The sequence below is a fragment of the Mirounga angustirostris genome, unplaced genomic scaffold, assembly GCF_029215605.1.
Source record: "Mirounga angustirostris isolate CCGP_5_RB_7025 unplaced genomic scaffold, mMirAng1.0.hap1 SCAF_16, whole genome shotgun sequence".
Lineage (NCBI taxonomy): Eukaryota > Metazoa > Chordata > Mammalia > Carnivora > Phocidae > Mirounga > Mirounga angustirostris.
This window is the reverse complement of record NW_026991724.1, coordinates 48,629,218-48,641,243: the sequence shown is the minus strand read 5'-3', so window position 1 is coordinate 48,641,243 and position 12,026 is coordinate 48,629,218. Positions and strand designations below refer to the sequence as shown.

Here is a 12,026-nt window from a genome sequence, read left to right as displayed (position 1 = left end):
ATAGCAGAGACTAACTTGGAGTAGGGAGAGGGGCCATCCTCTAAGGGAACCGGATCCCCCTCTGTCTGGCTATTCAGAGTGTGCTCCCCGGGCCAGGACGATCAGCATCACCTGGGAGCTTGTTAGAGGCTGACTCTGGGGTCCACACCACACCTGCTGAGTCAGAATCTGCATTTTCACAGCATCTGCAGACCCTCCGTGGGCTCAGGAGAGGGAGAGGCGGCCCCACCTCCGGCCCACGTGACCCCGCCCAGCGCTCCTGTCCCCAGAGGCCGCTCAGCTCAGAGGGAGGAAGGACGGCAGAGCTGACAGGACAGGACGGCAGTGCTCCTGAGCGTTTCTGGAGCAGAAGCTCTTCCCCCAGAGGGAGGGACGCACCGGGCAGCAGGCACCATGGAGCCCCCGTCGGCCCCTCCCCGAGGAGGACGCGTCCCCTGGCAGGAGGTCCTGCTGGCAGGTGAGAGGGATGATCCCCTGCGAGGGGGCGCGAGGATGGGAGAGAGAGGCTGGCTGGGGTCTCCCGGGGAGGACAGGGCTCTGAGAGGGGACAGGGGAGCAGGGCAGGACGGGGGAGCCGGCTCAGCAACAGGAAAATCTCATGATCTGGAAGTGGGGAGCCAAGGGCTGTTTCCCAAGTTACTCATCACTGAGGACTGAATTCTAAAAACTGATCACAACAACCAGGGACCCTAATCGCTGCCCCTTCCCACCCACCTGAGATCATGACAGACAAATGCCAGACTTGGAGAGCCCTGGGGACACGTTCATTCAGCGCCGGGTATTTGCAGCCTGCCCCACCCCTGGGGTACAGCACAGATCAGACGAGTCCCTGCCCTCCCCGAGCTCACTTCGATGGGGAGGAAGACACGCAGAGACGTCTAGAATGTGATGTCAGGTACTGAGAAGCACCAGGAAGGGAACAGAGCAGGGAAAGGTCAGAACGTGAAGACAGAGGGTCTTTAGAGGAGGCGTTCAGGGCAGACCTCTCCCCAGGACCCTCTGAGTGGGAGCAGGTATCTGAGGGCAGGGAGGGAGTGAGAGACAGACATGTGAGGAAGAGGGTTGGAAACAGAGAAAGTAAGTTCAGAGGCCCTGAAGTAGTGTGGTCATGCCCCTGACCTTGACCAGCAGGAAACACACTCACATACACACCCCGAGGCTGGGGTCTTAGGACCTGCCCTCTCTCCAGAATCCCAGCTTTCCCTCCCAACACATAGGTTCAAACACTGATCCGTCTTCTCCCTTCCCTCCTAGTCTCACTCCTAACCTTCTGGAACCCGCCCACCACTGCCCAAGTCACTGTGGAATCAGTGCCATCCAATGTTGCTGAAGGGAAGGATGTTCTTCTGCTCGTCCACAATCTGCCTGGGGATCCTATAGGCTATGGCTGGTTCCGAGGGGAAATTGTAGAGCCCAGCAGTCAAATTGTATCATATGCAGTAGACAGAAATGTAACTGCCCCAGGGCCTGCACACAGCGGCAGAGAGACAATATACCCAGATGGATCCCTGCTGTTCCAGAACATCACCCTGAAGGACACAGGATACTATACCATACAAATCACAAAGAGAAATGTTCAAGTTGATGAAGGAACAGGACAGCTGCGCGTATTCCGTGAGTAATTCCTCTCTCGCCTCTGGTGTTGGGTGGGGTGAATTCTACTTCACACACACAAGATTCACAGGTCTGAACTGGGCCTCCATTCCCTTCCGCATTATGTCCTGTGGGGGGTTCGAGCATTTAGTACAGGACACACACAGTGGGGACAACTTAATTAGATTAGAATTCCTTTCCCAGAATCCAGATTCAGGGATCTAGAACTCTGTGCGCCCCAGGCAGGACAAGTCCTGAGGGGCCTCTGGGATCCCCACCAGAACTCAGCCCAGAAAGCCCCTGCCCAGACCCCTGTGTTGGGGCTGCTGATTCTAGTGACCCTGGGGAGTCTGTGCCAGGATGGGGTTAGGGCTCCTGAGCAGAGCTGACTGGGAGCAACTCAGTTGCTTTTGTTAGGAGGGAAGGAGTGAACGGTGCGGGTGTCTCTCCCGCTGGAGGGCGAGGAGCCTGGTGGCCAGATCTGCTAGGATCCTGCACCCAGGATGCCTCTCTGAAGAGATGATGCATCATTCATTCCCTCACCACCCCTGCTTCCTGCTCATCCCCTCGCTCTCTGCTTGGTCACTGGACTCGGCTCTGCCATGGATGGGGTCACTGCCTCATGTCACTCATTATCAAACAGCTGGGCAGAGCTGCCGTCCAGGCCCTGGGACCTGAGTACTGGACTGACCTCCGGGCTTGTTCCTGCTGTCCCCGGGTGTCATTTCTGCTCAGACCCGCATCCCCAGGCTGGGCCGGCAGTTCAGTGCAGAGCCAGGAGAGGTCCGGGGTTGTCTCTGACTCTGTCCTCTGTCTTCCAGGACCAAATGCTGCTCTGTAATTGACTCTGGAGACAGCCTTGCTGTCAGCACACAGAGCAGGGGCTTTACTTTCTCCTAGCGCTCAGATGCTCATGCATTTGTCCTGAGCTACACACATCTGCCTAGTCTTTGAAGGGCTCAGGTTGGCTTAGAGGTGAGAGATGCCAACTCTGATTCAAGATGCTTGTGGAGGAATCACAGGTACCACCCAGGGCAATGTGTTCTCTGTTGTCTGCACAGCAGAGTTACCCAAACCCAACATTGCAAGCTACAACTCCAATCCAGTGGAGAATGTGGATTCTATTGTATTAACATGTGGACCTCAGACTCAGAGCACAAGCTACCTGTGGTCAGTAAACAGGAAGAGCCTCCCGACACAGGACTCTCACTATACATGGTGTCACAAGGAATGACACAGGACCCTATGAGTGTGAAACTCGGAACCCAGTGAGTGCCGGTCGAGGTGACCCATTCACCCTGAATGTTCTCTGTTAGTAACTTCCCCTCCTACCTGGCCCGGGCTGCCAGCCCAAATCTACATGCCGGGGGCCAGGCCACATCCATCCTTCTGGGGTCCGAGTCCATGACTCTCAGCTGGACCCCCAGGCTGGCCATGGCTTCTTGTCCCAGGCAAACCTGGGCAGCCCCAGCCTAAGCCAAGACTAGGAGGGGACAGGCTGCTTCTCCCTGAGAGGGTCACCAGCCTCTGAGGGGAAACAGGTGAATGTCTCAGACCCAGGCTCAGTGAACACAGGGGGCTTTGGACTTTTTAAAATGAGGTTGGGACCCAGCCTAGTGGGACACTGTGGCCCTAATACAGACCAGGAGCTTCAGTTTCCCTCGGATTGCATCACCTGTGGCTCTATTCTGTTTGCTCCAGATGGCCCGGACGCCCCCACCATTTTCCCCTCAGACTCCTTTTACCATCCAGGGGCCACCCTCAGTCTCTCCTGACACGCAGCCTCTAACCAGCCTGCACAGTATTCTTGGTTTATCAATGGGAGGCCCCAGCCACTCACACAGGAGCTCTTTATCCCCAACATCACTGCCAATGATGGTGGATCGTATACCCCCCTCGCCTATAACTCTGGCACTCGCCTCAGTAAGACCACAGTCAAGACAATCACAGTCTCTGGTAAGTGGATCCCTGGAGCATCTGCATGGATCTCTGTGGTGAGGGTCTGTCTGGCTTTCAGCAAAGAGCCTAGAAGTTATTGACATTAGCTTAGGTCACAAACAAATCCGAAATCTGTCCCTGAACTCTCCCATTACATGTCTGCAGATGCTTCCTTCCCTTGCTCTCTGATTTTTTCATGGCAGACCTTGGGTCCAGCCTGGAATGTGGGGAGTGAGCTTCTCGATTCCAGAAAGCCCCATGCATAAAATGGGGCTTTGCAAATGGGGAAGAAGAAGGAGCCTCTGGTTCAAGTTGCTTTTTGTTGTTCTTGACTTGCAGAAGTCCTTTATATAATCCGGATATTAACCTCTTACAGATATGGTTTGCAAATGTTTCCTTCCAATCCATGGATTGCTCTCACATTTTCTTTGTTAGTGAACTTTAGTTGACACACAATGTGACATAGTTTCAGGTGTACAAAATAGTGATTGGACAACTCTCTATGTTATGCTCTATTCAACACAATGTAGCTCCCATCTGACCCCATGCAGCCCCATTAAAATATCACTGACTATATTTCCTATGCTGTACATTTCATCCCTATGTCATGTTCATTCCAGACCTAGTGCTACCACTCTCCAGATTCTGTCTTTTGATGCACAGAAGTTTTCCATTTTGATGTAATACAATTCATCTATTTTTTTCTTGTACTGTCTTCGCTTTGGGTGTCATATCTAAGAAATCATTGGGAAATCCAGTTTCAATAAGTTTTTGCATTATGTTTGTTTTTAGACTTTCACTATTTGACTCTAATGTTTAGATGTTTGACCTATTTAAGTTAATTTTTGTACATGATGTAAGATCGGGTCCAACTTCATTCATTTGCATGGCTATCCAGTGTTCCCAACACCATTGGTTGAGTAGATATTTTTCTCCATTGAATGGTCATGACAGACTTCTTGAAAATCGTTGGACCACATGTGACAGGGTTTGTTTCCGGGGTGCCTATTCTATTCCATTGGTTTCTGTGTCTGTCTTTATACCAGACCCCATTATTATCAGTTACTGTAGCTCTGCAGTCAGGAAGTAGGAGTCCTCCAACTTGGTTCTTTTTCAAAATAAGTTTGGCTATTTGAGGCCCCTGAATTTCTGTGTGAATTTTTGGAAATTCCTATTTCTGCAAAGCAATTCCTTAAGTATTTGATATGGAGGTACCTGGCTGGCTTAGCTGGTGGAGCATGCGACTCCTGATCTTGGGGTTGTAGGTTTGAGCCCCACGTTGGGTGTAGAGAGTACTTAAAAATGAAATCTTAAAAAAAGGAACTTGGTAGGAATTACACTGAATTTGTGGATCTCTTTGGATAACACTGTCATCTTAACAAGACTAAGTTCCATCACCATGAACATGGGATGTCTTTCCATTTATTTGTGTCCTCTGTAATTTCTTTTAGCAATGTTTTATAGATTTCCGTATACAGTCTATTGACTCTAATTAAGTTAACTCCTAAGTCTTTGATTCTTTTTAATGTTATTGCAAATAAAATGCTTTTCCTATTTCTTTCTTGTGTTTTTCATTGTTAGTGTTAGCAACACAGTGATTTCTGTATGTTGATTTTGTATCCTGCAGATTTGTTGAAGTTGTTTATTAGTTCAACAGTTTTTAGTGGAATCTTTAGGGGTTTGTATATAAAATTTCATGTCATCTGCAAACAGACATAACTGTACTTACTTTTTTTCCACTTTAATTGCATTGTGGGTTTTTTTTCCTCCTAATTATTTTTGCCTGGACTTCTGTACTGTGTTAAATACGGGTGGTGAAAGTGGGATGTTTATCTTCTACCTGATCTTAGAGGAAAGGCTTTCAGTGTTTCATCATGGAGGATGATGTTAGCTCTGGGCGTTTCGTGTAAGGCCTTTATGATATTCAGTAGTTTCCTTCTATTTGGAAGGGTGCCAGTATTCTGTATATAGTACCCGCCACTCGACAGAAGCTTTTCACTATGAGAGTCAATCCACAGATCTGTAAGTAAAAGTCTTCTTCAGAGTGAGAAATCCTGTAGATTGAAAACTCTTTGATTCCTGAGGTAATGAAGACGGGGCAAGGGGCTTTCATTCCCTAGTAAATAAAACAGTGCAAATGCCTTCCCTACTTTACATGAAGCTGCCGTGACACAGAGATAGAAGGGTTGTGTGTCTTCCCCCCCACCCACCCAATATACCTGGAAATGTATATAAGGAATGAGGCCTGATGTTCTAAAGTCATAAAAGTTCAAGAAAATCACACAGAAATCCATGGGAAAAAATTCCTCATGATAGTGATGTTGCTGGCCACGTGGGCTAAGAGGTTCCAGGTGCTGATACTACAGTGATGTCCAGGCAGAGCAGACACATGGGGGAGGGTCCGAGGGGGAGGTAAAGCCCTCTCCTTACAGATCGTCACCTGAACAAAGACACTCATCCTTCTGCAGGGCCATCCTCTGGGGGCACCTTTACAGAGCTCGCTAGGGCCCCTGAAGTGTCCAAGATCTCAAAGGAAGGAGAGTAGCCCTGGGCCCCAGGCCCATTCTCATTTAGTGACATCCTGTGTTTCCCCACAGAGCCAATATCCAAGCCCTCTCTCCATGCCAGCAACACCACAGTCACAGAAGATAAGGACTCTGTGGTCCTGACCTGCTCCACAGATAACACTGGGGTCCCCATCCACTGGTTCTTCAATGGCCAGAGTCTAAAGCTCACAGAGAGGATGAAGCTGTCCCAGGACAACAGCACCCTCACCATAGACCCGGTCAGGAGGGAAGATGCCGGGAATTACCAGTGTGAGGTCTCCAACCGGGTCAGTTCCAGCAAAAGTGACCCCATCAGGCTGGATGTGAACTGTGAGTGACCCTCGACCTCTCCCTCTTCTTCCCTTTATATTTTACTGGCAGGAGGTGTGAAGTGGGTGCAGGCCTGGAGGAGGTGGGACCCACCTTCAGAGCCTCTCTGGCAATGTGGATAAAATTCCCCAGAATTAGACAGATCTTGCTAGCATCTTGGTTCTAATATGTACCAGCTATTGGACCTCGGGCAAGATGCTCAACCTCCTGAGCCTCAGTCTCCTCATCTCTAAAACTGGAAAGAACAGCTGGATCTTAGGGCTGTTGTGACAGTTGTTAAAATGATTTCATGAGATGAAATTGAGACAGCATCATTTACAGATTCAGCCTCAAGCAAACTTAGCAGCTACTGTTCTTTTGTTATTAACAGTTTTGTAACTAGCTGTAATGACTCCGGGAATTGGGATTAAGTGTTGTCTGATCACGTTCCAGCTCTCTGACCCCCACTGATTTCTGAAGCCCTTTACACACTCAGATGCTCATTTTGCACAGTGGGGATGACACCTGGCCCCTCATTGACAGGGAAGCAGCAGATGAGATAAACATAAAGTATTTCCCATGTGCCTGGCACAGGGCCGACCTCAAAAGCAGTCAGCTAATGCTATTCTCTTTAATTAGTGTTGAGTGAACAGGTAAGGGCCTCCCTCTAAGAGCATTGATAGAAATGGAAAGGAAGACCCAGGGGAAGAGGCATAATGTGAGAGGAAAATGAACAGGACCCTGGCACTGGGCCCAGGGTGGGGGGACAATGTGAAGAATGAAGCAAGTCCAGGGTTTCACCGTGAGGAACAGAAACGATGCAGTGGTCAAGGGGGTGGGGACATTGGGGTGAGAAAACACACACCACCCAGACCTCAGTGGCCTTTCCTTCCTCCCTAACCAGGCCCTTCCCCCACGGCCCCTCCTGGCTTCCCCAGCTTTGACTTGGGACTCATTCCCCTCCCTTTTTCTTCTTATTTCAGATGGAAGAAGCACCACAGGCCTCCCTGTGGCATCCATCATTGGCATTGCAGTCGGGGTCCTGGTCGGATTGGCACTATAGTTCTGTCCTGGGGTGTCTCCTGTTCTGCACAGTTTTTTCAGAGTTCTGCAGAATTTTCAAGACAGATCATCTCAAAAACATACAAAGTCATCCACAGAGTAGAGAGGGAATATCCCCCACCCAACTATTCTGAGGTTAGCATAACCTTTAAATTGAAATAGGAATAACAGGAAAAGTACAAAAAGAAGAAAGTATCAGGCCAATCATACTCATGAACATAGAGGAAAAATGCTAGACAAGGAATTCTCAAACCAAATCCAACAGTATATATATATATATTTTTTTTAGATTTTTTTTTATTTATTTGACAGAGAGAGAGAGACAGCGAGAGGGAACACAAGCAGGGGGAGTGGGAGGGGGAGAAGCAGGCTTCCGGCCGAGCAGAGAGCCCGATGCGGGGCTCGATCCCAGGACCCTGGGATCATGACCTGAGCTGAAGGCAGACGCTTAACGACTGAGCCACCCAGGCGCCCCAAATCCAACAGTATATAGAATAAGACAGTACACCGTGACTAAGTTCCAATTGTCCCAGCAAAGTAAGGTGATTCAACATTAGAAATTTATAAATGGGGGGCACCTGGGTGGCTCAGTCGGTTAAGCAGCCGGCTCTTGATTTTGGCTCAGGTCATGATCTCAGGGTCCTGGGATTGCTCCCCATGTCAGGTCTGAGCTCAGCGGGGAGTCTGCTTGAGGATTTCTCTCCCTCTCCCACTGCCCCTCCCCTCTCTCAAACAAACAAATAAATCTTAGAAAGAAAAGAAATTTATAAATGGAAGAGGGCAGCAACTTCTAGGGTGCCAGCAATGTTCTGTTTCCTGATCTAGCTGCTAGATACATGGGTGTGTTCGATTTTTGAAAACTCAGTAAGCAAAATACTTCATTCTGTAACAGTCCCTCTACCCCCTCAATTTTTTTTCATGAGACTCTTTGAAAAGACCAGATCAGACATGATGTCCAGTAGAATGCCCACATTCTGACTTTGTTTCCTTATGGCGTCATTTCACTGGCTTCTCTAAACCCTGTATTTCCTATAATTTGGAAAATGAATCTCAAATATTGAAGAGTTTCAGGTTATATTTTGTGGCAAGAATGCTTCCTGGGTTTTATATTGCATCATCACAAGAGGCACATACGAACTTGTTGTCTAGACCTTACGCCAGTGTAACTATTTCAGTGACATAAAAATGGGCACATTATTTTAGGTGTCTTAAAAAATTGCAGTTCAGTGGACACATTTTTTTAGGTTTCTTAAAAAATTGCAGTTAGGGCGCCTGGGTGGCTCAGTTGGTTGAGTGACTGCCTTTGGCTCAGGTCATGATCCTGGGATCCTGGGAACCAGCCTCCCATTGGGTTCCCTGCTCCACAGGGATTCTGCTTCTCCCTCTGCCTCTCCCCCTGCTTGTGCTCTCTCTCCCTCTCAAACAAATAATAAAATCTTTTAAAAAATAAAATAAATAAAATAAAATAAATTCCAGTTAGTTTACATACAGGGTAATATTAGTTTTAGGTGTACAATATACTCATTCGACTCTTCCATACAACACCTGGTGCTCATCACAACCAGTGCCCTCCTTAATCCCCATCTCCTATTTCACTCATTCCCCCACTCACCTCCCCTCTAGCAACCATCAGCTTGTTCTCAATAGTTAAGAATCTGTTTCTTGGTTTGCCTCTCTCTCTTTTTCCCCTATTCTAATTTGCTTCGTTTCTTAATTTCCACATGACTGAAAGCATAGCGTATTTCTCTTTCCCTGACTGACGTATTTCACTTAGCATAACACACTCTAGCTCCACCCACATTGTCGCAAATGAAAAGATTTCATTCTTTATTGTGGCTGAGTAGTATTCCATTATGTATACATATATATATTCCATTATATGTATATATATACACCACATCATCTTTATCCATTCATCAACTGATGGACATTTGGGCTGTTTCCATAGTTTGGCTATTGTAAATAATCCTGCTGTAAGCACCGGGTGTGTGTATCCCTTTGAATTAGGATTTTTGTATCCTTTGGGTAAATACCTAGGAGAGCACTTCCTGAATCACTGCGTAGTTTTATTCTTAACTTTTTGAGGAACCTTTCTACCCTGTTCCAGAGTGGCTGCCCCGGTTTACATTCCCACCAACATGCAGGAGTGCTCTCCTTTCTAATCAGTGGGCATTTTTTTGTGCAAAGACAAATGTGTATACAGAAATACAAGATTAGAAAACTATCTACCATGCTGGTCCTCAACAGAAGGAAAGCTGTCTATGGCAAGCCCACAGCTAACGTCATACTCAGTGGTGAAAGGCTGAAAGCTTCTCTATTAGAATCAGAAACATGACAAGGGTGCTCATCCTCACCACTTCTATTCAGCATAGTACTGAGAGTCTTAGCCAGAGCAATTAGGCAAGAAAAAGAAATAAAAGACATTCATGCCAGAAAAGAAGAAGTAAAATTCTCTGTTTGTAGATGACAGGATCTTCTATAGAGAAAACTCCAAAGGCTCCATGAAACACTGTCAGAACTAATATACAAATTTAAGGAAGCTGCAGGATGCAAAATCAATCTACAGAAATCAGTGCATTTCTATCCACTAACAAAGAACCTATGGCAAACTACCTGGAAAACAAATAAAAGGTTCCCATTTCCCATGGCATCAGAAAGAATGAAATGCTTTGCCCTGGCGGGGCCCTGAGGGGTGGAAGCAGGCACCGGGAAGGCAGGGAGTAGTCCAGTCTGTAGGGTCAGAGGCAAGGGAGCTCTGCTCTGTGGGCACCAAAGATGCTGCTTGGGAGGCAACGCCCAGCCCCCACAGAGTATGGGTCAAGGAATAAGCAGAGTCCACTCAACCCGAAGAGAAGCAAAGATAAGCACAATGGCTTTAGTGTCTACTCATGGGAAGCAAGACCAAGGTCCCCATTTGCCACCATCAAGAAAGCAGAGCCTGGGCGCCTGGGTGGCTCAGTTGGTTAAGCGACTGCCTTCGGCTCAGGTCATGATCCTGGAGTCCCTGGATCCAGTCCCGCAACGGGCTCCCTGCTCGGCAGGGAGCCTGCTTCTCCCTCTGACCCTCCCCTCTCTCATGTGCTCTCTCTCTCATTCTCTCTGTCTCAAATAAATAAATAAAATAAAAAAAAAAAAGAAAGCGAAGCCTGTAGTTTTGGAGTACTGCCCAAAGATGCTTGTGTCTTGGCATTTGGCTTTACAAAGGTGTCATACTCAGGAGAATGCCAGAGTAAATTCCATTCCTTGGACGATCTGCTCTTTTGTGGCCCAGGAAATAGCAGGAACAGCCGCTTATGTGTGAAGAGTGCAATATAAAGGATGCATTGAGGGGTGCTGGGTGGCTCAGTCATTAAGCACCTTCGGCTCAGGTCAGGATCCCAGGGTCCTGGGATCAAGCCCCGCATCGGGCTCCCTGCTCGGAGGGAAGCCTGCTTCTCCCTCTCCCACTCCCTCAGCTTGTGTTCCCTCTCTAGCTGTGTCTCTCTCTGTCAAATAAATAAATAAAATCTTTAAAAAAAAAAAAAGGATGCATTGAACGAAAAGAGACATTCACAGCCTTCACCTTCCTAAACTCTGTATCTATTGAAGTTTCTTACACCTCTGAATTTGTACACATTTAAACTTTCAAGTGTACTTTAAAATAGTACACTTAGAGTGGGACTGAAACATTGTGATACTCTCACTCTGTTGGGATGGTTTCTGTGGAAGGTTCTCAATGAAATTGAACAGCAAATGTTTTCCTACTGTTTAAGAACCTATCGGGAGCTCTCCACAGGGAAAAGAAATTATGTTGCAACTAACTTGTTTACAGCTAAGTAAAAGAATTCAGTCTTCTCTGAAAAAAAGAAAGAAAGAGAAAGAAACAAAATAATTGGACTAAATGTCATCAAGGAGGGGAAAGATCTTTAGGCTAGGACCATGAGATATTGAGGAAAGAAACTGAAGCCCACACCAATAAATGAAAAGATATCCCCTGTCCATGGGTTGGAAGAATTAATACTGTTAAAATATCCGTACTATTCAACATGACCTATATGTGCAATGCAATCCCCATCAAAATTCCAATGGTCTTTTTCAGGGAAGGGGAAAAAGGAATTCTGTAATTTGGGTGGAACCACAAGATATGTCAAAGAGCCAAAGAAATCTTGGGCAAGAAGAACGAAGCTGGAATCACTTGGGCAAGAATCACTCTTCCCGATTTCAAACTACATTTCAAAACCACAGTAATGAAAGCAGTACGGCATTGTGACAGCCCTCCACCAGGTTTAAGGGTTCACCCCTTGCTTGCTGACTTAAGTCCCATGATCTGTAGCAGAACGAACCTACTTTCCTTGGGATTTGCAGACCACTGGCCTCGAGGAGTGAAGGACCAAACTTTCCCAGGAGATAAGGCCTGCCTATGTTGGAAAATAGCTGCCCCGGGTGCCAGCAAGTCTGTTCAGGGTCATGTCCACATACTACCAGCTGCTTGGGCACCTGCTTCTCCTGCACACAGCCGCCCTCCCTTTTTCTCATGCCTTCCCCTTTAAAGCACCCTCCACTCCCAAACCCCCTGGACCGGGAACATGATCTTTGAAA

General features: G+C 47.4%; 1 protein-coding gene across 1 annotated transcript; it reads left to right on the top strand.

The window, feature by feature from the left end:
* The first annotated feature begins 253 nt into the window (after nt 1-253).
* Nucleotides 254-7,465, top strand: LOC135362905 (carcinoembryonic antigen-related cell adhesion molecule 1-like). The gene is given in 7 exon segments (XM_064582038.1): nt 254-457; nt 1,255-1,614; nt 2,655-2,787; nt 2,789-2,904; nt 3,295-3,549; nt 6,129-6,407; nt 7,370-7,465. Coding segments are annotated over 7 exon segments (1,287 nt in total). The 5' UTR covers nt 254-393; the 3' UTR covers nt 7,450-7,465.
* Nucleotides 7,466-12,026: the final 4,561 nt, after the last annotated feature.